The 25,316-nt window shown below is 28.8% G+C and overlaps 1 protein-coding gene across 4 annotated transcripts in view; it reads left to right on the top strand.

Moving 5' to 3' along the window:
• LOC107447341 (toll-like receptor Tollo) overlaps window positions 1-25,006 on the top strand; it is a 35,166-nt gene extending 10,160 nt beyond the window's left edge. For 2 of the 4 annotated variants that reach the window (XM_016062218.4, XM_043039060.3), the window contains exons 2-3: window positions 19,186-19,468; window positions 21,257-25,006. In XM_016062218.4, the coding sequence (XP_015917704.1) occupies window positions 21,291-24,791 (3,501 nt within the window). In that variant the 5' untranslated portion in view covers window positions 19,186-19,468; window positions 21,257-21,290 and the 3' untranslated portion in view covers window positions 24,792-25,006. Of the gene's footprint in view, window positions 1-18,323; window positions 18,416-19,185; window positions 19,469-20,023; window positions 20,157-21,256 lie in introns of those variants that run through there. The other 2 variants (XM_016062219.4, XM_043039061.3) reach the window with 2 other exon arrangements.
• Window positions 25,007-25,316: the final 310 nt, after the last annotated feature.

The raw sequence follows: 25,316 nt of genomic DNA, 5'->3' as shown, positions 1-25,316 counted from the left end.
TTTTCATGTCGTAAGAGATAACCAAGGCTACAGAGGCAATCTGATAACTTTTTGACCATCCTTGCATTATTAAACAATTTACCCAACTTGTTGATATAAAGAATGAAATAGTTATGACTTGTTACGTTTTCATCGTACTTTTAAAATAATAAACCGGAATTGAAGAGATGAATAACATGCCATGTAAACAAGTATTAAAAGAGAATGGCTTGGCTAGTTTTTATTTAGTAATCTTTTGGAGTACTCTATATTCCTAAACATTTCATACAACTTGTTATTGTTAAAAATAAAACAGGATATATTATGTTTTGCTTCAGTTGTACCGTACACAAAAGAAAAAAAGGACCACCCTGAATAACTTTTAATCTAATGTACTTACTTTCTCTGAATAAGTATACTTTTTTAAGACGGATTCAGATTTCTGACTCCTAAAATATAGGGGGTAGTCGCAATCTAGGAAATATAATCCTTTGGTCAAAAGAGCAGCCCACAGTTTGGGCCCCTTAATGTTAAATTTCTTTTTGTGTATTTCGCCGTATCTGGAGAACTTTTTAAGCGAATCGAAAAATTTTTGCTCACAATTATAAAATTCGTTGATCCAAAAATAATTTCATGCCAAAAGTAACTTTTAGTAAATATTTATTATTTTTTTATTATTTCATTTAATAATAATTGAAAAGCTTTTTGAATTGTGATGTATACATTTTTTACATCATTTTAAAGAATGCAATTTTAAATGGCAAAGTACAAAATTTGAGCGAAATCTGTCGAATAGTTTCTGAGTAAACGAAATTAGGAAAAGTCGTGTTTTTAAAATTCGATTTCTCAGAAACTATTCGACTGATTACCCTCAAATTTTATGTTTTGCCATTTAAAAATGTATTTTTAAAAATGATGTAATCCGCGTTTTTGTGTCTGATTTCGTAACTTAAAAAATTATCTGCTTTAATTAATTAACATTATGAGGTCACCATTAAGATTGAGTCCTAGAAAGTGAAGATCCTATCATTAGTTCAAAACATATTTATGGTGGGCCTTTTTTTATGCACTTTAAACCCAAAATAATAAATTAGCATACAGTTCTTTTTCGTATATTTTTAATGCCTAAGAGAAATTTGTATACTATTGGATTAACGTACAAAAAAAAAAAAATTTCTAACCTCTTTTTTTAATACTCTTATGGCATAATGAAGGAAGCTTTATTTTAATTTATGTTTAAAAATCCTTTAACATTGACATTATTTTACCATTTAAAAAATGTCAAATATTTTGAATGTATTCTATATAATTAAAATTTTTGAATATTGAATTAACACACAAAAATGTAATGTTTATTTCCGACCTATTTTTTTTAAATTGTATAAAATAATATTAAACAAAACTTAAATTTCATTTATGTTGAAAAGTCCTGTAACACGTTTGCATTATTTTATTTTGAAAGAAAAAATATTTTTAATACATCCTATGAAGTTAAAATAAATTTGTATGAGACTACTTCATGTTTTATGGAATCGTTATCAAACTAAGTATTATTAGTATTTTTTTTTATTTCATTTTTATCTAATGTTTAGTTTTAATTCATTTTTATTTTGAACCATTGTAATCAATCAATGTATTGATTTCTGTTGTTTTATAATCTAATTTCTAGAATAGCTTCCTACTCAATTTCAAATTTTTTTTTATTTTATTGAAATGGCTTTAAAATAGAATTGTTGGTATGGTGAACTTTTATTTTTATAATCAAAGAGGCTTTCTGAAAACGATCCAATATATAAAACTGCTCTTAAACCATCTTTTCAACAAAATCAGAAAACAAAATAACTTCAAAATCATTTAATTTTTGAAAGTGGACTTTCGAAATCTTTAAACAAATGAATTGATCTATAGTAAGGTATTATGTACTCACATTATTGCGTGATATTCTGATATTATACTTCAATAAACTAAATATAGATGTTTAAAATATTTACATTTTCCAAATTTGTAAATGAAATTGTCATTTTTTAAAAGACGAAATAAATTTTTCTTTTTTTAAATATAGTATATGAAAAAAAACTACTTAACTTACTTTAACTTACATGGATAAAAATTACTAAATACTACCAGAATATGGTAAATTTTACCATATTCTGGTAGTTTTGACCATAGTTTTTTTTTTCTCTGTGTAATAAATTTCAATACTTACCAAATAAAGTAAATTAATTCTTGAATCAATTTTTTAAACATTTTACTATGTTTTCTTTTATTTTTTATGAATCAAATCTCTTTTTTCTTTCTATTTTGTTGCTGAAAAATATTTTTTGTACTTCGAATATTTATTAGCAATGATTTATTTTATTCATCACTTTTCGTAACACTTTTATTTGTTGTAGTTTTAGCTTCCGTAAACAAAATCAGATGTAATTTAATTAATTAAGGAATTAGTAAGCTACTCTAGTAGAAAAAAAATAAATAAAGGCAATTTGGGTTTTTTTGAGGGGGTGGCGTAACAATGAATAAATCGAAATTCTGAAATAGTTCTTTATTATATGACTATAAACTGTAAAAAAGCAAACAAACAAGACAAAATGGCGACTGTAGAGTTTTCTTTGATAAAGCTTTTACTTTTTAACAAATAGCACGTTTTTTTTAAAAAACAAACTCAAAATTTCCTCCAAGAACGTCCAGAAAATTATTTATAACAAAACATTTATGCAATAAAGTAAAATAATCCTACGCACTAACGTAAAGAATATAGTTTTAAATATCCGATTCAAATTTGAAATTAATCAGTGAAGGTTAGTTCGAATTATGAGTTCGACCAACTTGAATGATATACCTTCGGGATATACGTTTTTGAAGTTTTCTTAGTTCTTATGTTTCTCCCAATACTCGATCCAGGTGTTACCTTGTCTTCTGGATTGGGTTTAAAATTACAAGGCTACGGAGTTGAGCATTAGCAGTCGTAAAACCCAAAAATTGGGTCGACTATTCAACGACGGTTATGAAATAAAATAAAATGTGAAGAATGATATTTTTTTCAATAATCGTTTTATTAATGAAACTTTTAAAATAATAGGTTTTATGTCAAATAGTTGAAATAGTTTTCTGGAGGGGCATCTAATCTAGTTCTGAATTTGTTTTTGGTGCATATATTTGCTGAAAATTAATAAAATAAGCTGAATTATGGTTTTCGAAAGAGAACGCTTATAAACGTTGAGAATAGTTATCAGAGAAACATAATTCGTTATTCTTGAATTTGGTCATCTTATTTTGAAAAGTTCGAAGAGAAAAAATGATGCAATTTTTAATAAATTTCGCCATTTCTTAATGATGACTTAAATGATTTCATGAAAATAACCTAACTATCAAAGAAATTATGGTTTATTGTTTTGATATAAATATAATTACAAATTTCCCAAATTATTTTTGATTTAAAAAATTTAAACTTTCGAACCCTTCCTCAGTTCCCTAGGTTTCCGCGGAGCACTATTTGGGAACCGCTGTCTTAACTCATTTCATTTTCAAAGAAAAATAAATAAATGAAATTGAACTTAACAATAATTATTGTAATATTTCACGTTGCGTATCTGTTTAATTATTGTGTATCTGTTAACTCATTTCATTTTCAAAGAAAAAAAATAAATAAATAAATGAAATTGAACTTAACAATAAATATTAGAATATTTCACTTTGCGTATCTGTTTTATTTTATATATAAGAAGTTTTTTTAACATAGTTTTAACATTTCGTCGGTGTTTCTTAAATTAGAACTGAAGAGAAATAGCTGTGAAACGATTTACTAAAAGCCTTTTAAGATGGCGTCGATTGAACTTTCAAAATATCCAACTATTAGCACGTAATTGCACCTAATAACATCTTCTGCGTGTCAGTAATAACCGCGAATCGTTATTGTGATTATCTTCTTTTACAAGAGAAATGTGGACCTGTTTTCCTTCGGGTGCAAAAGTCTCAATACTCGACCTAAACTATTAAATATTTTAGCACTTTATCAGTTCATGCCATGGTGAGGAAAGTTCACGTGAATACATACTATGGTAATATAAATTCTCCTTTCACTTGGATTTCGGAGAAGGTCGTAAATTTGTTCCAAATGGAGGTAATTTGCAAATACCATGATTTGGAAATGAGTGATTTATCTTTAACTTTTGGCGTATTTTAACTTTATTCTTATCAGGGTAAAGCAAACTAAATCTAATCCTTGTTCGTTTTTCCCCCCAATAATATTTTAATTGTTATCCAAGGAAAATATATTTGTCTTACTCATACTGATGATTTCGGCTTGTGATACGTATTTATGACTCTGATGCATCTCGTGCGTTAAATTGGCTTAGTTTACGCCATGAATGTCCAAAATTGGCCCTTTTGATAGGCGCTAATTTATGTTAATTCATTCAGATTTAAAATTTTACTTTAAAATTTTTACTGTAAATTAAATTTAAAATTAATTGTTGTTAGATATGTTACCCACATTTGAGAAATGCACTAAAAAAATATCTTTTTAGCACTACTATCTTTTAGGAGTTGAGGTTTAGTAAAAGGAATGTTAGCGGAAATTTTAGGCTTTTAATTTTTATTTAGGTTTGCGTTCCAAATAGTTTGGTGGTCAGATTTTATTTTTTCGATGTAGTTGATAACATTGCAAAAATGAGCTCATTAACTATTTGTCAAGAAAACGTCTCAATAAATATTTGCTAGAGTGAAAAAAATCAAAATCCACATATCTTATCAGGAATAAACTGTTAACATTTTAAAATCAGATGTAATTCAGTTTTTTTTAGAAATAATGATTGTTTCTGATGTGATGAGAACATCAATCAATAGTAATGATTGCTTTTCTTTACGCTAAAAATAGTAATAGCATTATTTAAAATAAAAGAAAAAACAGGTCTACTCATGAATAAAATATATACAGTTTTTTTTTAAATTACAGTGTATTTATTATTATTATTTTAAAAATTAAAATAGAGCTCCATTTTCTATTATATTTAAAAAAAAAAAAAATATATGACGATTAGGTAGGTATATACTTATTTTAAAAACTTTCGAATCCAAAAATAAGGTGTTTTCACTGAATCAATTATTCACTATTTTTTTTTTATTTTCTACTAAAATGCATTAATAAATTTAAATGCTTCGCTGTACAGAAATTCAAAAGTGCTTTATAGCACAGATAATTAAAGCAAAAGTTAAGATATTGGTAGGGTAACGTAGCATGCCCTCTAGTCTGGCTATACGTTCTCTTGTGTTAGACATAATTTCTAATTTGCAATTAACAATTTGCATGCTTTTATAGAGAAATAAAATAAATTCATTCAAAAAATTATAAAAAGTGTACGTAAAACTTGATTCGTGTTATGCCTCCTCTTAGGGGAATTTCAGCTCTCCTGTCCGGAAAAACCCAGCGCCACCCCTGTATACAACTTTCTAAATTACGTACACTCAATCATTCGTCTATCCATGGTCATACACTTAAGTTCCCCTTCAATTAGGCTTAACTTTCTAATCAACGCTCTCTTCAATTAGGTATCTCAAATAGGCCACACCTTTAAAACAGACATGATCTATAGTGAATTTATGTAAACCCGAAATAAACTACTATTACACGTACAGCGCAAATTTACCTTTCTTTTTTAATTAATTAAAAAATACTTAATTGTTTATGAACATATAATGCAATTGAAGTAATTAAAGTTGGTTGACCTATATTAATTGAAGGTAAAAGCTGCAGTTCTGCAAATGAATAAAAGATGATTTTCCGGTATTTACGAAAATACTTTGGGATTTTGCGAAATGTGCGAACTGATTATTCAATTTATCATTTTCATGCATTTTATCAAATTTCTTCGTTTTATCAAAAATTAATATTGCCGCTACTGATACTAAAAATAGTTTAAAATATATTATAGTTAAGTGATTGCCGATGTTGGAAAACTATGCCTGCCAATTTAAAAAAAAAAAAAAAAAAACCCCGCTTTGTTGACTTGAACTTTTCAAAATCTATTTACTGCACTGTTAAAAATTTTAGTGCGTTTTCAACCTTATATCGCACAAATTTTCTGCATCTGTAATATGGTGGCAATATTTCAACCATGTTTCCGTGAAAATAAAACTATCAAAAACATGATTTCTCCTACCTTTAACGGAAATTAGGTTCAAATTGACACTTTATTAAGATTACAGTAAATTTGCACAATATTAAGTTGCTAAGTTAAACCATAGTATCGTGCAAATTAAACTATCCAAAACTTGATTACACTATAGTAATATTTAACCTTAATATAAACATAGTTTGATTTAACACCTTATTACGGTTGAAGCAAATTAGCATGATATAATATTCAAGGTATCTGAGAGTGTATTTTTACTCGAGATTTTAAAACATTTTCAATTAATTATTTCTAACAAAGTATTATTTTTTTGAAAAAATAATGATAATGACACAAGTTTCCAATTTAAAAAGAAAACTTGATTTCAGATTCTTTTTATTTGCATGTCAAGATCATGAAATTTCCTTAAAATCTTGAAGGAAAAAAAATAATAAAACTGATAACAGTGACGGATAGTATATTTCTCTCTCATATTTTTATCTTTTGCTTGTGAGAATATATTTCAGAATATAACTGAAAGATATAAATATCCCAGTGTCCTGTGCAAACATTTAAACAGGACCTTTACCCCTATTCAAAGACTCTAAGGAACTTGTATGTCACGCACTATGAATTTTTTATGTATTTTCTTTCTCATTGTTTTATTCCAAATATGCATAGTTCAACGTCATAGATTCTTAGAAACTAAAGAATTTGCTTATGGTAATTTATAATTTCCTATCTATTGTGAAAATAAACATCACACTACTCTGTTTTTGAATATATATTTATCTTTTCATTTGTTTATCATCGTATGAAGAGTCGTCATGGTCTATCGATGTAAGATATATCGTAAGTAATAACCGTAATTACTCACTTGATTATTTGCTTATCAATATATTTACCGAAACATTTTGTCACCATTATGTTATTGACATTTGGTTACTTTTCTCTATCAATATTACTTTGTGACATATGTGTCACATCTAATAATATTGTTTCAATGCTTAATTGCTTCTCTTCACTTTTGATCTGACAGTGAATAGTTCAAAATGACAGAATGAAAATTTAATGTAAAACACTTCCTGCAGAATGAGGAATTAATTGATTTGAAAGATGTTTCCTGTCTAAATACATGAAAAACTATGTTGATTCTTTTAGACAACTTGCTGTTTATTGAATCTTCGCTTACTTTTTAAAAACGTTTATTTTTAAAAAAAGATATTTTCATGCAGTGTCTCTCAACTAGGTTAAAAATGATGAAATAAAAAAGATGCATCTAAAAAGTTATTCAAACCTTAAAATTCTCTACGTGTTTATTGTAAATTAATTTTCTGTTATTTTGCTCGAATTCAAGGAAAAAGAAACAATTTAAAATTTTTTTTAACTACTATTAAGAGCGAATCATATAGTAAAAATCAGAAATGTGTTTATATAGTTAAAACAGCATACCAGTTTCAATGCTACACTGTCACATCATCTTCAGTGCAAATCTTCAGTACTGGTACATCTTTTGCACTGAGGGTGATGCACCAGAAGCGTATCGGGACTATTTGAATATATTTATGATTTTTTTACATTGGTTTTTTGTCTTTAAATAATAGATAATAAAGTTTTTTCCCTTTTAAGGAAACATATTTTAGTCTTACACTGAGATAAAAAGTGTGGTCATTACTACCAGAGTATGGTAAAATTTACTGCGTTTCTAGTTCTGTGGAAACACCAAAAAGCTCGGTATTTTTTAACGAAGCGTTTTGGTAATGATTTTCGTACAATTTGTAATTCGTTTGGTAAAATATAGTTTTATATTAAATGATAAAATTTGGTAAATGTAATCGGTTAAATTAACTTCTAAGTTTTGTATCTTTTTACTAAATGTATAGTAATAAGAACTGTAATTTTGTAACCAAAATTTCCGGTAAACTGTTACCATATAAACGGAAATTTTTCCAAATGCTTTAAATGCCGTATATTTAGGTTTTTATTACCAGAATTATATATTTTTTTTACAAGAAACGTCATTACCATACAGTACGGTAATTTCGCCACAATTTCTTTTCTCCGTGTAAATTTAAAACTTTCAAAGGTAAAGCGGAGTCTTCTTACTCTGGTCTGTATGAAGGAAATTCATTTTTGTAGCAGTTTTTTTCATTTCATTTTTAGATAAAGTGTTTAGATGTATCTTTTGAAAAATTAAACAAAATAGAAATAAAATTCTTCGTCTTAAGCACTCTTTAAAGAAAAAGAAAAGAAAAACAAAAAAACACTAAAACTAAGTGTATGTTTTTTTCTCATACGCCGTCCTTTCATTTCTATTATTATGTTTTATATTTCTTTTCTTCCTTTTTTTGATTCCATTATATTTTCGACTGAGAAGAAATATTCTCCCTAATTTTGCGTTACGTATTCTTTGTATCTTAATTTGTCCCTGAAGTCTGAAAAGAACTATTTCATGGGGTTGATTTTAGATCCGAAAAAAAATTCCCGAAAATATCTTTTACAATATTAAAAAAAAAAAAATTCTTTCGTGTCCATTTCTTTTCCATTTCCTTTCAAAAGTTTATTGCTCGCCTAATTTATGTTCTTGGAACTGTCGAAAAAGAAAATCAAGAAGAAAATAAAGCTCCTTTTGGGTGGAGTAGAAACATCAGTAGAGACTGGGCTAAAAAAAAAGAATTCACAAACCTAGTTGCGGGAGAAAACAATCAATTTTAAGGGAAACTCTTGGATGAGTAATTGCTTATGACTCACTCTATAAGTTTTGAACAAAACTGAAAAAGGAGTGATGGCTGTATTATTGATTAAGAGATTTCAGATACCACTGATTGAATAGCTTTTAGAATACAAGTGCATAAGAATCTCAGTCCAGAAAGGATCAGGAAAAACGATTTGATGTCAAGAACTGTTTTTTCATATCATACTGGTTTAGACTAAGCTAAAAACAAAGTTGTTTTTAAATTTGGTATTATGATCTGCTCGGAGTCAGCGAAGAGGAGTCACCAAATAAATTTTTGTTATAAAAAGTATATATATATATATATATATATTACATTCGATTTGATATGAATTTATTCGTGGATATAATTACATTTATTCGATATTTTAACCCTACACTGAGGTTTTTTTAAGGTTAAGTGCCACTGCCCGGTATACATTTGCCCGGTATACCCTATATTGATGTTTTTTAAGGTTAAGTGCCACTGCCCGGTATACCCTACACTGATGTTTTTTTAAGGTCAAGTGCCTTTGTATATATTTGCCCGATACTCCAAACACTGATGTTTCTTCTAATCTATCGTCAATAAGTATTAAAATATAGACTAAATATAAATATATCAAATAAATATAATAATATTAACGAATAAATTAATATAAAATTGGATATAACAAATATTTCGGACATTCACCGGTGACTGTCGACATTCTCCAGATTTCGGTGTTTCACCGTAACATATATATATATATATATATATATATATATATATATATATATATATATATATATATATATATATATATATATATATATATATATATATATATATATATACATGGTTCAATTAATCTTTTTATGTTATTTCTTTTCAGTAAATCCTTTTCCTAATTTATTGTTCTAATCGAAACACTTCTCACACTTTTAAATCCATATCCTGTTTTTTAAATCTACTTTTGGCTCAAGTATGCATTAATTAAAAGTAAGACATTTTTCCCTTTGCTCATTGTGGGAATCGTGCGATCTATTTAATAAACCAAATGTAAACTGGGATTTCTGTCTTTCCCTAAATCGAAACATTTTACGGATTTTCCGTAACATTTAGGCTGGAGCGATAGATAAAATATCGATGTATAGAACTTAACAAATCGGTTCGATCAATGACATTCGTTCAACCCCTTACTGTAACGTACATTCAAACAAAGAATCGCTTTATTTAGTCAGTGTCATCACTCTATGATCTCTCACTTACATTATAAAACTATAATATTTCGACAAAACTTTGAACCTCGTCACCATTTTAAACATTAACTGTGTAAAATTTCAAGGAATTTCATTTGTCTGTCTGTACTATTTTCAAACGATGTTATAAAACAACTTTTTTACTGTAAGAATTTTTAAATGGAATAATAATGTTTACAACGTTCGATTATGTTTGGGCTCTGGAACAAATTTATTTGAGATCTTTCTGGGAATGCATTTTGCAAAAGCAGGATATTAAATTTTTTTTAGTAAAAAAAAATTTATTCTCTAACTGGCTTATTTTTTCTAAAAGATTTCTATCGAAAATTTTTAAACTTTTTCTGATTGTATTTGTAAGAATGTCTAGTATTTTAAATTGTGGAACAAATTATTTAGGAGCAAAAATCGTTAGATTCTATCAAATGTCAATGTCTGGTATTTTAAGCAGAATTAGAATTATTTTTAGAAAAAATAAGCTAACTGGCTTATTTTTTCTAAAAGATTTCTATTGAAAATTTTTAAACTTTTTCTGAATGTATTTGTAAGAATGTCTGTTATTTTAAGTTGTGGAACAAATTATTTAGGAGTAAAAAACGTTAGATTCTATCAAATGTCAATGTCTGGTATTTTAAGTTGTGGAGCAAATTATTAAGGAGTAAAAAACGTTGGATTCCATCAAATGTCACACAGGTTATTGAAAGATTTATTTAAATTCGGTAACAACTGTCACCTGCTGAACCTTTCTAAACTTTTAAATGACGTTTATCAACCTAGTCACTTAAAGTATATGTCACATTTTTTTTCTATCCCCTAACTAAAAAAAAAAACCGTCGCATTTAAGCGAGAACATGGCCTCTCGGAACTCATTTCTTCTTTTGATTCAACCTGACATATTTGTTGAAATTTCCCTTCAAACTCGGAAAAAGGATCCCAAAATAATCGCATCTCTATATCTGTCAACATTTATATTTCACTGCATTGCGCAATCTCCTCTGCTCTTAACGATTGATGAGTTTCGAGAGTAAAGATTGTGATCTATACTTGCTTTTTCTTTCAATTTGTTTTTAGATGGAAATCTGTGTTGTTTCACGCTTTAGTTACGTCATTCAACTGTGAAATAAATAAAACCCTTTCTTTTATTTTTGACAGAATAAAGGGTATAACGAAAGGTTAAGCCATTTTAAAATCGAATTGCTACAAGGTGGTTTTATTAAGTTTTTTGTATTTATTAGCCATTTTTTATTAACTTACAAAAAATGAAAGATGCGAAAAAGGAATAGGTGTTTGAGGGTTATTTAATGCTATATTTTTTTATATACTGCAGCGCCCGTGTTAAACGAGAATCTCGGGGAATAGAAGATTAATACCAGATGTTTTTTTTTTTAAATAAACGTGTATACTTATAAAGAAAATAATAAAAACTTGCAAATTATCTTTACTGGAGAAGTGAAAGTATATTTATCTAACGCTGACTCTTTAGGTTTATAAAATTTAGTTTCATTATATTTTCGTCGTTCGTTTTTTGTTATTATGATATAATTTTATGCTTCTAAAATCATTTGCCTCCTTAAATTTGAGAAAAAATGTGAAAAAATTACTCGTTAAAAGAGTACAGTAAACATTTATATCGTTGTTCGAAACAAAAGTCTAAATTTTCTTCGTTGAAAAAAAATATCGTTGAATGTGGAATCGTTTGAAGGGGGCACTTCATTAAATTTTTGTATTGTCATAAGAAAATAAGTACGTAGTGGTAAGTACGTACTAGTAACGTACTGTCGTTACGAAAAATCATATGTCGATTCCTCTTTCCAAAAATCGAACTACACTGTAAGAAATTTCGGATCAAATTACGATAAGTAGCGGCACTTAGGGTGCCGGTACTTTTTATCGGAACATATCACGGAACAAAAAATATGATGTACCGTAATTTTTATAGTAATTACCGTCACTGAATCACTATAATTAAATAGATATTACTTTAAAAATTACGGTATAATGTTTTCCTGTAAAAATGGATTTTACGAATGATGCACTCAAAGTTCCAGTACTTAATACCGTAATTTGATCCAAAATTTTTTACAGTGTAAGCTAGATAAATTTTGATGCAATGATCAGATTTTTTTAGCGTTTCTGGATTCGATAATTCCACCTAAAATATCGATTAATGCTAATTAGTGCAGATAAGTTCCCTCCCGTGAAATCATTTCTTTTATATCTTAGATGATCAAAAATAGGGAACAGAAAATTAAGGGTACAGGTACGTCATAGAATTTCAAGATGACAATAAAATATTTCTGTTGGACTAAACCCAAAACCTTAGTATACAAATGAAGGGCTAGGGGCAATATAATAATAAGCCACTTTTTAAAATTGTCGGATAGAGCGTGTTAGGTGAGTAACACTATGATTTCCATACTGGTAATATGATGTTTCTGAATTGTGTTGTGTTGTTTGTTACCTAGGAAAAATTCCGGGAGCTTTGTAACTTGTCTTTCTGGAAACAACTAAAAAGGTCAGTTTTATGTAAAAAATGTCACCTTTGGAAAAAGAGTAGCTTATCTTGCCCCTAGCTCTTCAAATATGTATGATTCATCAATCATCTTTAGTTTCATACTGACATTTTGATTAAGACGTGCCAAATCTTGAAAAATGCCAACAATGAGCAAAACTTAGCCGACTTAATGTCTGTTATAATTTTTCCCACGTAACCAAAACGAATAGGAATAATACAAATAAAGTATAAAAGGGCCTTAATTGTTCAACAAGCAAACTGTTCTCTTAATTAAGAGCTAGTTCAAAATATGTTTTGAGAAATGATGTGAAAAAGTTTATATTAAGATTAATATCGTTACTAATATCAATACTCCTTCGCCTCATTACAAAGAGATAAACTTCTGCTTAGCATTTTATTTTTTTAAATATAGTGAAACCTCTTATCATCCGAACACCTCTCCTAACCAAAATCGGCTCTTCTTAAGTTTTTTTCTTTAATTATTTGCGAATAGAATAGCGAGAAAACCTTTTGTACAAATGGCTTATTCAAAAAAGGAGTACCATCTAGGGCATTAGTCCAAGTGAATTTTGAAATAAAATACCTATTTACTATGGATACTACTTGGACAACTTATATACCTACTAAAAAAAGTTGATATTTATTGAATAATAATAAAATTAAATACTATCTATAGTACTATTATTTTATTTTATTTATATCGTTGAACAACCGACCCAATTTTGAGTTTACGATTACTTATCTTTACTTCTGTCGCTTTGTAATTTTGAACCCACTCCAGAAAACAAGGGAACTTCCGGATCAAGTATTGAGAGAAATTTGCCTTCGTGGATGATTTTTTTCGTAGAACTCACCTGCATTTGCGTTAGATGAAGAAAAACCCACAAAAACTCCCACGGTCAGCCTGACGGGAAGCCGTCTGCCACTTCGGATATTTTTCGTCAACACTGTGGTCAGTGCGTGCCTGGGCGGAATTGATATCGACCAGCCATCGCTGGAATTCGAACCCGGGTTACCTCATTGAGAGGCGAGCCCTCTATTCCCTGAGCCATCGGGTCTTATAGTACTATTAATAAACATTTAAGAAAAACTCTGTTTTCAGAGTTTTGATGAAAATAGATTAAAATACTATGTTACCTCTATCATCCAAATATTTTGATTATCCGCAATAGGTTCAGTCCAAATTCTGCAGATAATAGTGATCCTGTTGTAATATAAATGGTCGGTGTAATTTTATTGTTTTAACTGCAACCTTAGTTCTTGTAAGAAAATAATAACATTTATTTTCAAAATTTCTTTTATGTTTCTTATGACAAAAGCACGATAAACTCTCATTAGCGAAATTTCCTGTTCACTCATTGAATAATTATTTACTGAATTCATCTAGAATATTCTCTCCCCGTACAAATATTCTTTTTTGGATTTTAGGCTTCTGTTTGATATTCAAAGTAAGACATTTTCGGTTTCTCATTTCGTTTCATTCCACAACGCATAGACATTAATATCAAGTGGACAAATCACAAGCATTGTTACATTACCTTTTTACGTTTTCAGTGTGGTAAGAGTAATTCTAGTACTCGTGATCAAAATTCTAATTCCTTCCCGACAAGAATTAGCATTCGTTGAGTAAATGTCATTCATTAAGTTATATTTACGTCTGCAACCATTTGAATAATATAAAGATCTGTGGTCATTTCATTTCATTGTCACGAGAATATTTTACAGTAGCCTACAAAGACAGAAAGTCTTTTTTTTTTCAGAACTGTATTGTTTTTAAACCACCAATCCGCTTCCCTCAATTGCGGTGTTTAAATATTCTTAATAATTTTCCATTTAAAAAAAGCCTTATTACTAACCCGTTATGGAGGTTAAGACTCCCCAATTTCGTAACCTTTTGTTATTAAGACGTTGTGGTCATCACTGTGCAGGCAGGGATAGCCCGGCTAGTTGGGTTCATATTCCGAAGGGTCGTGAGTTCGATCCCAGCCGACCGAAAACGAAATGGTGTCTGGTACACTCTAAATATGTCGGGGTCGCAAAGTCCTCCAAGTTTCAATAACTAATCAATATCTCTGGGGGTACTGGATCGGAGATTGATAGTGCTCTAATTCAGGTCAAAGTTATGATCTGCGGATAGATGATATGTTAATGTGTCCTCCCTGTAAAACGGAATTTGACGTATATATGTTGTCTCCGGATCTTCCTATGTTTCTCAGACCGTCACGCAATAACCCATTGTGCAACTCTAGTGCGACGTAAATGAAAGTAACGTACTGTATCATAATTGCGTATAAGTTGCCCTTACTGCCCAGTGAGGTTGATGCCCAATGATCGGAAGCTGGGTGGACTGGAACCGCCACTGAGAATTGAACCCCATTCCTTCAAATTGACTTCTTAGTGCCTTTTAACTCTGGGCATCGGTTCAGTTTTCCATTTTTTTCCATGCGGAAATTTCTGAAACGGACAATTGAGCTATCTTCGAATAAAATATCTGTTTCTGAGGGTGTTAGTAATTTATCCACATCAATTATCGATATGTTTTGAATGAAATTGTTTTGATTATTTTGATTGATTGATTTGTTCATTTACGTCGCACTAGAGCTGCACAATGGGCTATTGGCGACGGTCTGGGAAACATCCCTGAGGATGATCCGAAGACATGCCATCACAATTTTGATCCTCCGCAGAGGGGATGGCACCCCCGCTTCGGTAGCCCGACGACCTGCACGCGAAGTCGAGCACTTTACGGTAGAACAGTTTAACGAGGACCAATGCCGCACACCCTCTGTCCCTACTCAGACTGATCCAAGTGGTCACCCACCCGCTCACTGACCGCAGCCAGTGATGCTTGACTTCGGTGATCTGCTGGGAACAATGTCTTAACGATCAGTTCACTGCGGAACTGATTATTTTGAACTACATTATTTTGTATGTCCAAATTTATCAAATAAATCGTGACTGATTTTCAAACAAAATTCAATTTTAAAACCTTATTTTTTGTTACATAAAATCTTGTTTTTAAATTTTTATTTGATAGAAATTATTCGTCCCATATTTTATTTTATTATTATTATTAATTTGTCTTATAAATTTACGTTGTTAATAATCTAATTTAAAAACTCATATTCCTTGTAACTAAAGAAAAAAAAATAATAAATAAATGTTAGAAAATATTTTTACATGAAACATAAAAGTTTTGTTAATGTGAGCAAATTCGCTTTGTTAATTCCAGAGATATTGCGAAAACCGCAAAAAGTAAATATTATTTCATAAGTAATTTAAAGACTTAGCACTATTTAGTTGTTAAAGGTGTATAACTCAAAGATGAAGGTTTTCGTGTTTTTCCGCTCCATGTTACGCAAATGCGGGTTAGTTCCATAAAAAAGTCCTCTACTTTGTCCCAATGCTTGATCCAGGAGTTCCTTCTGGGTTGGGTTCGAAATTACAAGTCTACCGAGTTGAACATTGATAGTAGTGGGTCGGCTGTTCTAAGCCAGTCATAAAATAAAATAAAATGGTTTAACTTTGTTCTTTTTTTCGGCAGTTTTTCAATGAACAATTTTTTTCATTATAAAGATATGTGCGATAAAATAAATGCAATACTAAAGAAAACACGATGCTATGAGGAGCAAATCGAACATACGATTCACAAACAATTGGATTAGTGTATAAAGGCAGACACGTGAGCAACAAACGCAAGTATTCCATGGTTTGCATAACATGCAATGATTACAATTTCTTATTAATTCGTAACGTAGCTAAATTCCCACATAACTGGTTTAGTTATTCATCGTAACACATGCCTCACATTCTTCTCTTTATTGCATATCTACATAAATTTTTTTTTTGAAAGATCCGCATAAAAAATCTATTTAAAAAATAAAAATAAAGAAAGCTTTCCAGGTGTGTAGAATGAACACGAACCCGTCAGATATGTTTTTTTTTCTCTTCTGACAACTTCAATAAAATAGTTTTCAAGAAGTTTATGAAAAATTCTTTCATATAATGTCGTAGCAGCAGAGTTTCATGTAGACGTTTTTGCATTCAGCCAACCATTTTTAAAAAATTTATTCGTTACACACAGGATCTCATTAAATCCGGACTTGCAATTTGTTACATTTCTGATCTATAAATTGTTTTTACAAAATCATTTTATAAATTATTTTTTAACAGAATGATCATACGCAAATTTTCACAGACTTTTAAAGAAGATTTCTTCCTGAATTTCAAATTCGTCAATCTATAAATAAAGAAAATTTTATTCCCTTATTTTTTCCTATTTGTTTTCAGAAGTTCTCCCAGATTTTCAAAGATTAAATTAGAAATGCATCGAAACAACTTAAATAAGCCAAACCCTTTTATCATCAAATAAATTCATAAAAAAATATTTTATTTATATGTTTATTTTATACCTTATTTATAAAGGGTTGAAAAAAAATAAAAATATTATAGGCCGTTTAAAAGTAAGATTTAAAACGATACGAAAAACTTTTTTAAATCAATATTTATTTCCGAATGGAAAATCAGCAAATAAATAAACTGCTTAAGGGAAATGCACATTTTAACATTTTTTTGATACCTTTAAACTTTATTTTCTAAAAGATAATAGCTTCTGAAATCTGTGAAATTTAAGTTTATTCGGGGTATTATTTTTTGCCACTTGCCGATCGTAACATAAGTTGAATAAATGTATATTCAAGTATATACAGTAAAGTACTAAAAAAAAAGCCCTTCACATGTATCAAGTATTTTCATCTTAATGTTCGCGACTAATTCAGCAATTTTCATTATCCCCTCATTATTCGTTCGTTCTCATTGTCGTGGTGCTCACAGGTAGAATGTAAAAACTAATTTATGCTCAAAAAATGAACAAGTACTAAATTTGAGTGCTCGTTAATGTGAAGAGTTAGAGGCATTATAATGAAAAGACGCATTTTCAAATTGTTCGTGAGAGCATTTTTGGTTTTGAAAATAAAATAAAAAGCACACACACCATATTACCATGAATGCAATAAAATGTTTTTATGTACTGTGCTGTTATCTAGAATCAACTTGAAAAATATCTGTTAGGAAACAATACCAAGAAACAGCTACGTGTAAAAATGTCACTTGGAAAAAAGTGTGACTTATTGCCCCAAGTTCTTCATTTATACTTGAAAATTAAAAGAGTTTCGTTTATTTGTCCAGAAGATATATGATCTCACCAAGTCAGTTGCTGGATTAAATAGTAAATGAATAAATTTTCGTTCATTGAATACAGTGCTTCTCCGCTTACGTTGCATGATGTATATTTTTATAAAAACTGAAATCTTTTAAATTTATTAAGTCCCATTTACCTCCATCATAAGGTTTTAGTTAGGTCAGAAGTATGCTTGGCAAATAAGTATGTAGTTAATTTATTAAATACATACTTGTTATAAGCTTTATTACATTTTACAGTCACATTCAATCTATTTCAATTATAATAGTTAACAAATTGGTTTGAATATTCATGTATTAAGGCATGTTTCATCATGATTCCGTCTAATAAAATGTATTGAATTAAATAATAGTGGTTTTCATAACTAAATGTCAGCAGCTGTTTCAGTATTATAAATAAGTACTTTTCTCAATGCAAAGACATATAAGTGCACTTTCTGTATCTCAACACTAATGATGGTACTTGCTTATAGCACCGAAACAGCTATCTGTATTTTTACTTTTTTGTGTATTTTTGACTTTATTACATTATTGTATTCCAGAAAAAAAATTAGTCCTTTTTTTGCTTTTAGAAATTTTGGAATGCATTGAACTACAATATCGTACAGTTTCGCGGCTACCTTAATCCATTTTTGGCCAAGCATAATTTTATAAAATATGGTACTATTTTTATTAAACTATGCTTATATTATTTTCATTAAGACACAAAAAATGTTTCACGCATGAAAAGTAATATTTTATTGAAGAAATAAAGTGGTACATTTATGCACCATTACCCAAATCATTTAGTTGAACACTAATTTTTATATGACATTTCTTTTATTTTTATTTTATTTACAGAACTTGAAACTTTAATCCATCATAATCTCAAATGGAATAATTATACATTTTCAAAGAGTCAAATGTGCCAATACCCTTTTTTTTTTAATAAATAAATAAATGAAAAACAAGCGTAGATTGAAAATCTTTCAACAGAAAATGTTAACTCCAATTGAATTAATTAATAATTTATAGATGTCCTCAGAAACCTTGAAAACAGTAGAAAAATAAAGTTAGTGAAATATATGGTATGTCACAATGTTAATAAGAAAAAATATTTATTGAAATGGTGCGCTTACAATTGGTTGAAAATGGGTTAATTCTGTGAACCATATTATCGTGCAAATTAAACCATCTTTAACTTGATTATATGATGATATGGTTCAACTTGAAGGGAAATATGGTTCTGTTTAACACTTTGTTACGGTTGCAATAAATTTGCACGATATTGCGGTTTAAGATAGTTACTGATATTATAGCTGAACTTTTAACCGATTTTTCGGAGAATATATGACTATAATTTAATTTGTTGTAGATTTGTGAAGTGATTAAGTGAAACATGTTTGTTCATACTTCCTTTGATATTTATTTATTTTTTTTTTACTTTTTAGCAATGAAGTTCAAGTAATATTATATGGACAAAAAAATATGTATCTACATTCAGTTGAGAATATCTTTAAGCCATGCTTGTATGAATGTTCCAAGTTATTCATAATGATGATGGCATCATATATCAAGAAGTCTTATAAGTTTGAAAGTATACCAATAATCATTTTTCCCTGAATGAATGTAATTTAATAATGCTGTTACTTATTGCATTATTCAATGCTTCAAAAATGTAAAACTTGTAACCAGATGTGATGACCAAGTCATTGTCAAAATATGTATATTATAGTAAGTATGATATTTAAATATTTTTTTTTATTCATTTAAAAATTAATCAAGTTCTTTTCAACTGTTTGTTTTTGTTATAAACATGGTGAAATAAATTCAAAGGGGGATATTAAAACGTACCATTTTTGTTCATATTTTAAAAAAAAAAATTTTTTTTTTTTTTTAATATTTTATAACTTTTTTTTTTAATTTTGTGTGCAATAACTAAAAAAAAAAAACTTAGAAGAGTTTTAAAAAAAAACTTATTTTTTTAAATATTCTCAACTGTAATTTTAAATTTTATGGTGCAAATTTTGAAATCAGACACGTTTTCAAAATTCATTAATCATTCTCTTAAAGATAAAAACTAAGTTTTAAATAAGTCTATGTTATTTAAGTTTTTTAAATCTTTTTTTTTTTCAAGTCTTATACTTTTAAGTGAACAAAACTTAAGAACGAGTCTTATACTTTTGTATTAATCAAGGTCTTGCATTTTTATTTATTATCATTTTACTGGATGTTATCACAGACCTTAATGTATAATTTTAGAATAGAAAAAATATTAAAACACTTTAGGTGTTGCAAATTCATATTCAAGCAAGAAACAATGAAGTGCTATCGAAATTCGATAAATAACTTAAGTGGAAGGCGGCAACAGAAATATCAAAGCCTGTTTGGTTGCCAGAGGAAACAGAGAAGAGTCTGAAAGGTAGTTATTAAAAACACCTACAATTTCATTTGGTAATTAAACTGATTTTGATGTTTCTTTCTCTCTCGCCTTCTTTCCTAGTAATTCGCCAGATTTTGATAGCAGTTTTGTTTATTCCACGATTAAATATTGGTTAGCGATACCTTTTGTATATGCTTTTTTTACTTCATTTCTGACAAAGATTTTAAAAATGTATTTTAAAGAGTGGTGATTATGAAATACCCTTATTTAAAATAAAAACAATTTAAATTATCATCCCTTCTTTCTTTTGACATTACAATCTCATATTGTAGTTTAAATCCAGGTATTAAGTTCATATAAATTAACTTAGATTTTCTTCAAAACTTTTTAATTGCTTTGAATTTTCGACGTCCTTTATTGCTTTCAATGACATAGTGACACATTTAAATCTAATGACTTAAGATCTAGTGTGCGAATTTGAAACAAAAAGAAATAAGAACAGCTCAGGTTTTTTGGATGTTAACGACCAGATTTTCTCATACTATGATGCAATTTCTGTGATTTGGGAATTGACCTCAAATATGCTAAGTAAGGGAGAATTGGATTCAAATATTTAAATATTTTTAATATTAAAATATTAAAATTCAAATATTATTATTCAAATATTAAAATATTTAAATATCAAATATTTTTGACAGTTTCAGATTTTTGACCCTCAAATATAGGAAGGGAGCAATTAAAAAAATATGGTCCCAATTGTTAAGGTTTATATTTAAATCTATTAAAACTACCCCTCAGTTTATGTCAAACCGATCATTGTATCAAAAGTTAATCATATTATATTCTTTTCAGTTTATGTTGTACTTATACACAAGTCTTAAATTTAGAATGGAAATTTTTAAATTTGCTTTTTTAAAGAACGTGTAATTACATCATTCAGTTTTAAAAAATATACTTATTGTCATTTAGGTAATATAACATTCATTGCATAGTCAACCTTTAATCATTTTTAATGGTTCATTTGTATAAAAATTATAAATATATGTTTTTTTTAAATTTCTTTTTAGTGTGTGATTTAAATTCTCATTTTGAAACTTTTCTTTATAAATTTAGTGTAATTTCTATTTCTTTTAAACTAGAAGTCAAGTTCACTTTGGACATCTTCCTAAAGAAATGGCCAACTGGGTGATGGTGCTTTTTTTCCTCTACACTATTAAAAGAATTATTAGTTACACAGCTCCAGAAGATTGTGAGTGGACTGCCTTAAATGATAATGATGTATCCTTGACTTGCCATCTTGAAAGGATTGTTGCTTCTGGTGTTCTTGCAACTAATTTCTCCTTAATTCAAAGTCAATCTACTTCTTCTTTAACAATTATTTGTGATCCCATGTACTTCGAAAGCCACCTTGCACCACTGTCATTTGTTCATCTGCGATATTTGAAGTCTTTAAATATTTATCAATGCAAGTTAAAATATTTGTCAAAGGAAGCATTTATAGGATTGGAAAATTTAAGAAATTTGTCTATTCAAACCACTAATAACTATTGGAAAATATTTTCGCTTAATATGGATGATAATAGCCTGGATGAAATGCAACAATTAGCTGTTCTTAATTTAGCTTATAACAACCTTCAAAATTTTTCTGATGCATTATTATGCGAACTTAATTCTCTTAAAATTTTAAATTTGACTCATAATGATCTATCTACAATCTTGTCAAAAGATAATGTTTCTGATTATGAAGGAAGTAGAAACTGTGCCGGTAGTTTATCTGAATTGGATCTGTCATTTAACAAAATTAACAGAATAACTCCAAAAAACCTCCAAAAACTAAGAAAGTTGCGTCTTTTAAATTTAGCACACAACAACATTGAAGATGTGGATGCATTTTTGTTCACAAATTTTGAGTTTCTGCAAATAATTGATTTGTCCAACAACATGTTAAAAAAGATTCCAGCTGTATTATTTCAAGATTCCCCTGATTTAAGAGAAATATATTTGCAAGATAATGCTATCTACAGTATTCCATCTGGTTTTTTTAGTGGCCTACAGCAACTGCTTGTTTTAAATTTAAGCTCAAATCATCTTTCAAGTAATCTAATTCATCAACCATTTATTGATCTAATTCGTTTGGTTCTATTAGATCTCAGGAACAATGAATTAACATTCATAAACAGCACTTTATTATTATCCCAGTATTCACTCCAGATGCTCTTTCTTTCGCATAACAAAATCAGTTTTATTGAAGATAATTCATTTTCATCTTTATATAATCTTCATACGATCGATCTTTCTCACAATCATTTAGAATATTTAGATGCCTTTACTCTAAATGGTTTATATGTTTTAAGTGATTTAAATCTTGCTTTTAATAATATTTTAATGATTCATCCAGATACTTTTAAGAACTGTAGTACCTTAGAAAAATTGTCTCTTCAAAGTAACAATTTAAGTTTTATACCAGATTCATTAGCTGCATTACAATTTCTGAAAAGCCTTAATTTAGAAAATAATGATATATCTGATCTGTATAATTCTTCTTTGTTATTATTAAAGCAACTTCGTTACATTAATCTCTCTCAAAACAAAATAGGTAATTTAACTTCTAAAAATTTCAAACTCCTGCCTATTCTAAAAGAGTTAGATTTATCAAAAAATCAGATCTATAATTTACAGCATGGTGTTTTTGATGATATTGAATCATTAATAAAAGTTGATTTAAGTGATAATTTCTTGACTGATATAAATGGATTATTCATGAACTTAAAGGTACTTAAGCATGTAAATGTATCAAGGAATAAAGTTCAGTGGTTTGATTATGCTGTTATACCTGTTCAACTAGAAAAATTAGACCTTCATAGTAATGAAATTGAGATTTTAGGAAATTATTATGAATTAGAAAATACTCTTCAATTAGTTCAAATAGATGTTTCATATAATTATTTAGTTGATGTTAATGGGGCTTCCTTTCCCAACAAAATTAAAGTTATAAGAATTAATAATAATCGAATTAGTAATATACATCCTTTTACCTTTATTGCTAAAAGCAATCTGACGTATGTAGATATATCTAACAATAAAATTCAAAACTTAGATATTAATACTTTTCGTCTTAACCAAAATACTCTTAAGAAACCATTGCCGCAATTTGCTATTTCAGGAAACCCATTTTTCTGTGATTGCAATATGGAATGGCTTCATCATATAAACAAGCCAGATGGTAGTAATAATTTCCCTCGGATAATTGATTTTAATGAGGTAGTATGCAAACTATCATTTACTCGACCTCATTCATACATACATTTATCTAAGTCAAAATCGTCAGATTTTCTCTGCAAATATGGAAGCCATTGTTTTGCTCTGTGCCATTGCTGTGAATTTGATGCTTGTGATTGTGAAATGGTATGTCCTGATGAATGCACTTGCTTTTCAGACCAAACTTGGAATACTAATATTGTAGATTGCAGCTCACAAGGTTATGCATCTATACCTTCAGTTGTACCAATGGATGTTACTGACTTATATCTGGATGGTAATGATATAAGTCGTTTATCTAGTCATGCTTTCATAGGTCGTAAAAATATGAGAACATTGTTTTTGAACAATAGTAATGTTCACACAATAGATAATCGAACGTTTAATGGACTTGTAAATCTTCGGATCTTGAACATCGAAAATAATCACTTGCCTGCTCTTTATGGTTATGAATTTGAAAGTTTAATACACTTAGAAGAATTATACTTATCAGGCAACAAAATTACATTTGTTGCTAATATAACTTTTCAAAATTTAAAAATGTTATCGATATTACATTTAAATCATAATTTTATCAAAGAATTTCAAGTATGGAATTTGAATTGGAACTCTCGATTAACGAGTGTCCGATTAAGCCATAATCCTTGGATTTGCAATTGTGATTACTTGGAGTTGTTTCACGAATGGCTACATGGTGCTTCTTTTGTACGAGATGTCGAATCAATACAATGTCGATATAATGAAACAGCTGGACTGTACTTAACTGCATTTAACATGTCATCCTGTTCACAACCGAATTATAGAAATTATTTTGAATTAACCTTCCACTTATATTATATTGCCATTCCCATTATCAGTTTACTGTTAATCATCATGATATTAATATGTTTATGTAGGCATAATATCAAAGTTTGGTTGTACACGAAATATGGAATTCGTCTCTTCAAGCGAAATACTTATACTGCTGAATCTGAAAAGCTATTCGACGCCTTTGTGTCTTATTGTAATAAAGATGAGACTTTTGTTTTACAGTTTTTAACTCCTGAATTGGAATGTGGTGAACCGTCCTATAGACTTTGCCTGCGATATCGTGACCTCCCTCTTTCAGAATATGTTGCAGAAGCTGTTACAGAAGCCATTGAATGCAGTCAACGGACTATTATCGTCCTGTCAGAACACTTTCTACGAAACGAACGTTGTCGTTTCGAATTAAAAACGGCTTATCGTGAATCCCAGTGCAACCACAAACATAAACTTCTCATTGTTGTTGTAGGTAAAATTTCATTCAAGTCTCTTGATTCTGATGCTAAACAATGTCTTAGCAATGCACACATTATACATTGGGGTGATAAAAGATTTTGGCAAAAAGTAAAGTTTATTATGCCTAATGTCAATCCAAGAACTGTGTTAAGGTAGCTATGTTAAAAAAACATTTCCATCCACATGTGAAATTTCTTTCATTATATACACTGGTGTGAGAAACTTAAAAAATTCACTAATATGAAAACAGCTTTCCCTCTACTCTAGTAGCATGAAATGCTTCACATTTTGGAAGATCATAATTTTCATTGTGTTCACCAGTGCCCATTCAAGGATTGTATAAACTATGTTGTATAGAAAAAGAAAGAAAACTAGTTTTCTTTTTGGATAACAATTATAATTAACTATTTTTATTCCATTAAAGAAAATAAAAATTAAACTATGTTACTGACTATCAGTTTGCTAACATGCTTTTTGAGCTGTGCTTGTTTTAAAAGGTTCAATAAGTTGTTCATGTATCATGTTCATCAAAACACTTTTTACTTAAGCAAAATTAACTTTCTCTTTAAATTTGAAAACTCTTTTTTTTTTTTTCAATTGCATTCTAATTTTCATGTTCATTTACAAAAACCTGCATTTTTTACTTTGTTTTATTTTATTTTATACTTAGACCTTAGTGAA

Source organism: Parasteatoda tepidariorum, chromosome 11, assembly GCF_982258835.1.
Source record: "Parasteatoda tepidariorum strain Cologne lab strain chromosome 11, Ptep-v5.0, whole genome shotgun sequence".
NCBI lineage: Eukaryota > Metazoa > Arthropoda > Arachnida > Araneae > Theridiidae > Parasteatoda > Parasteatoda tepidariorum.
The sequence above is the reverse complement of the archived record's forward strand: the minus strand, read 5'-3'. Positions and strand labels throughout refer to the sequence as shown.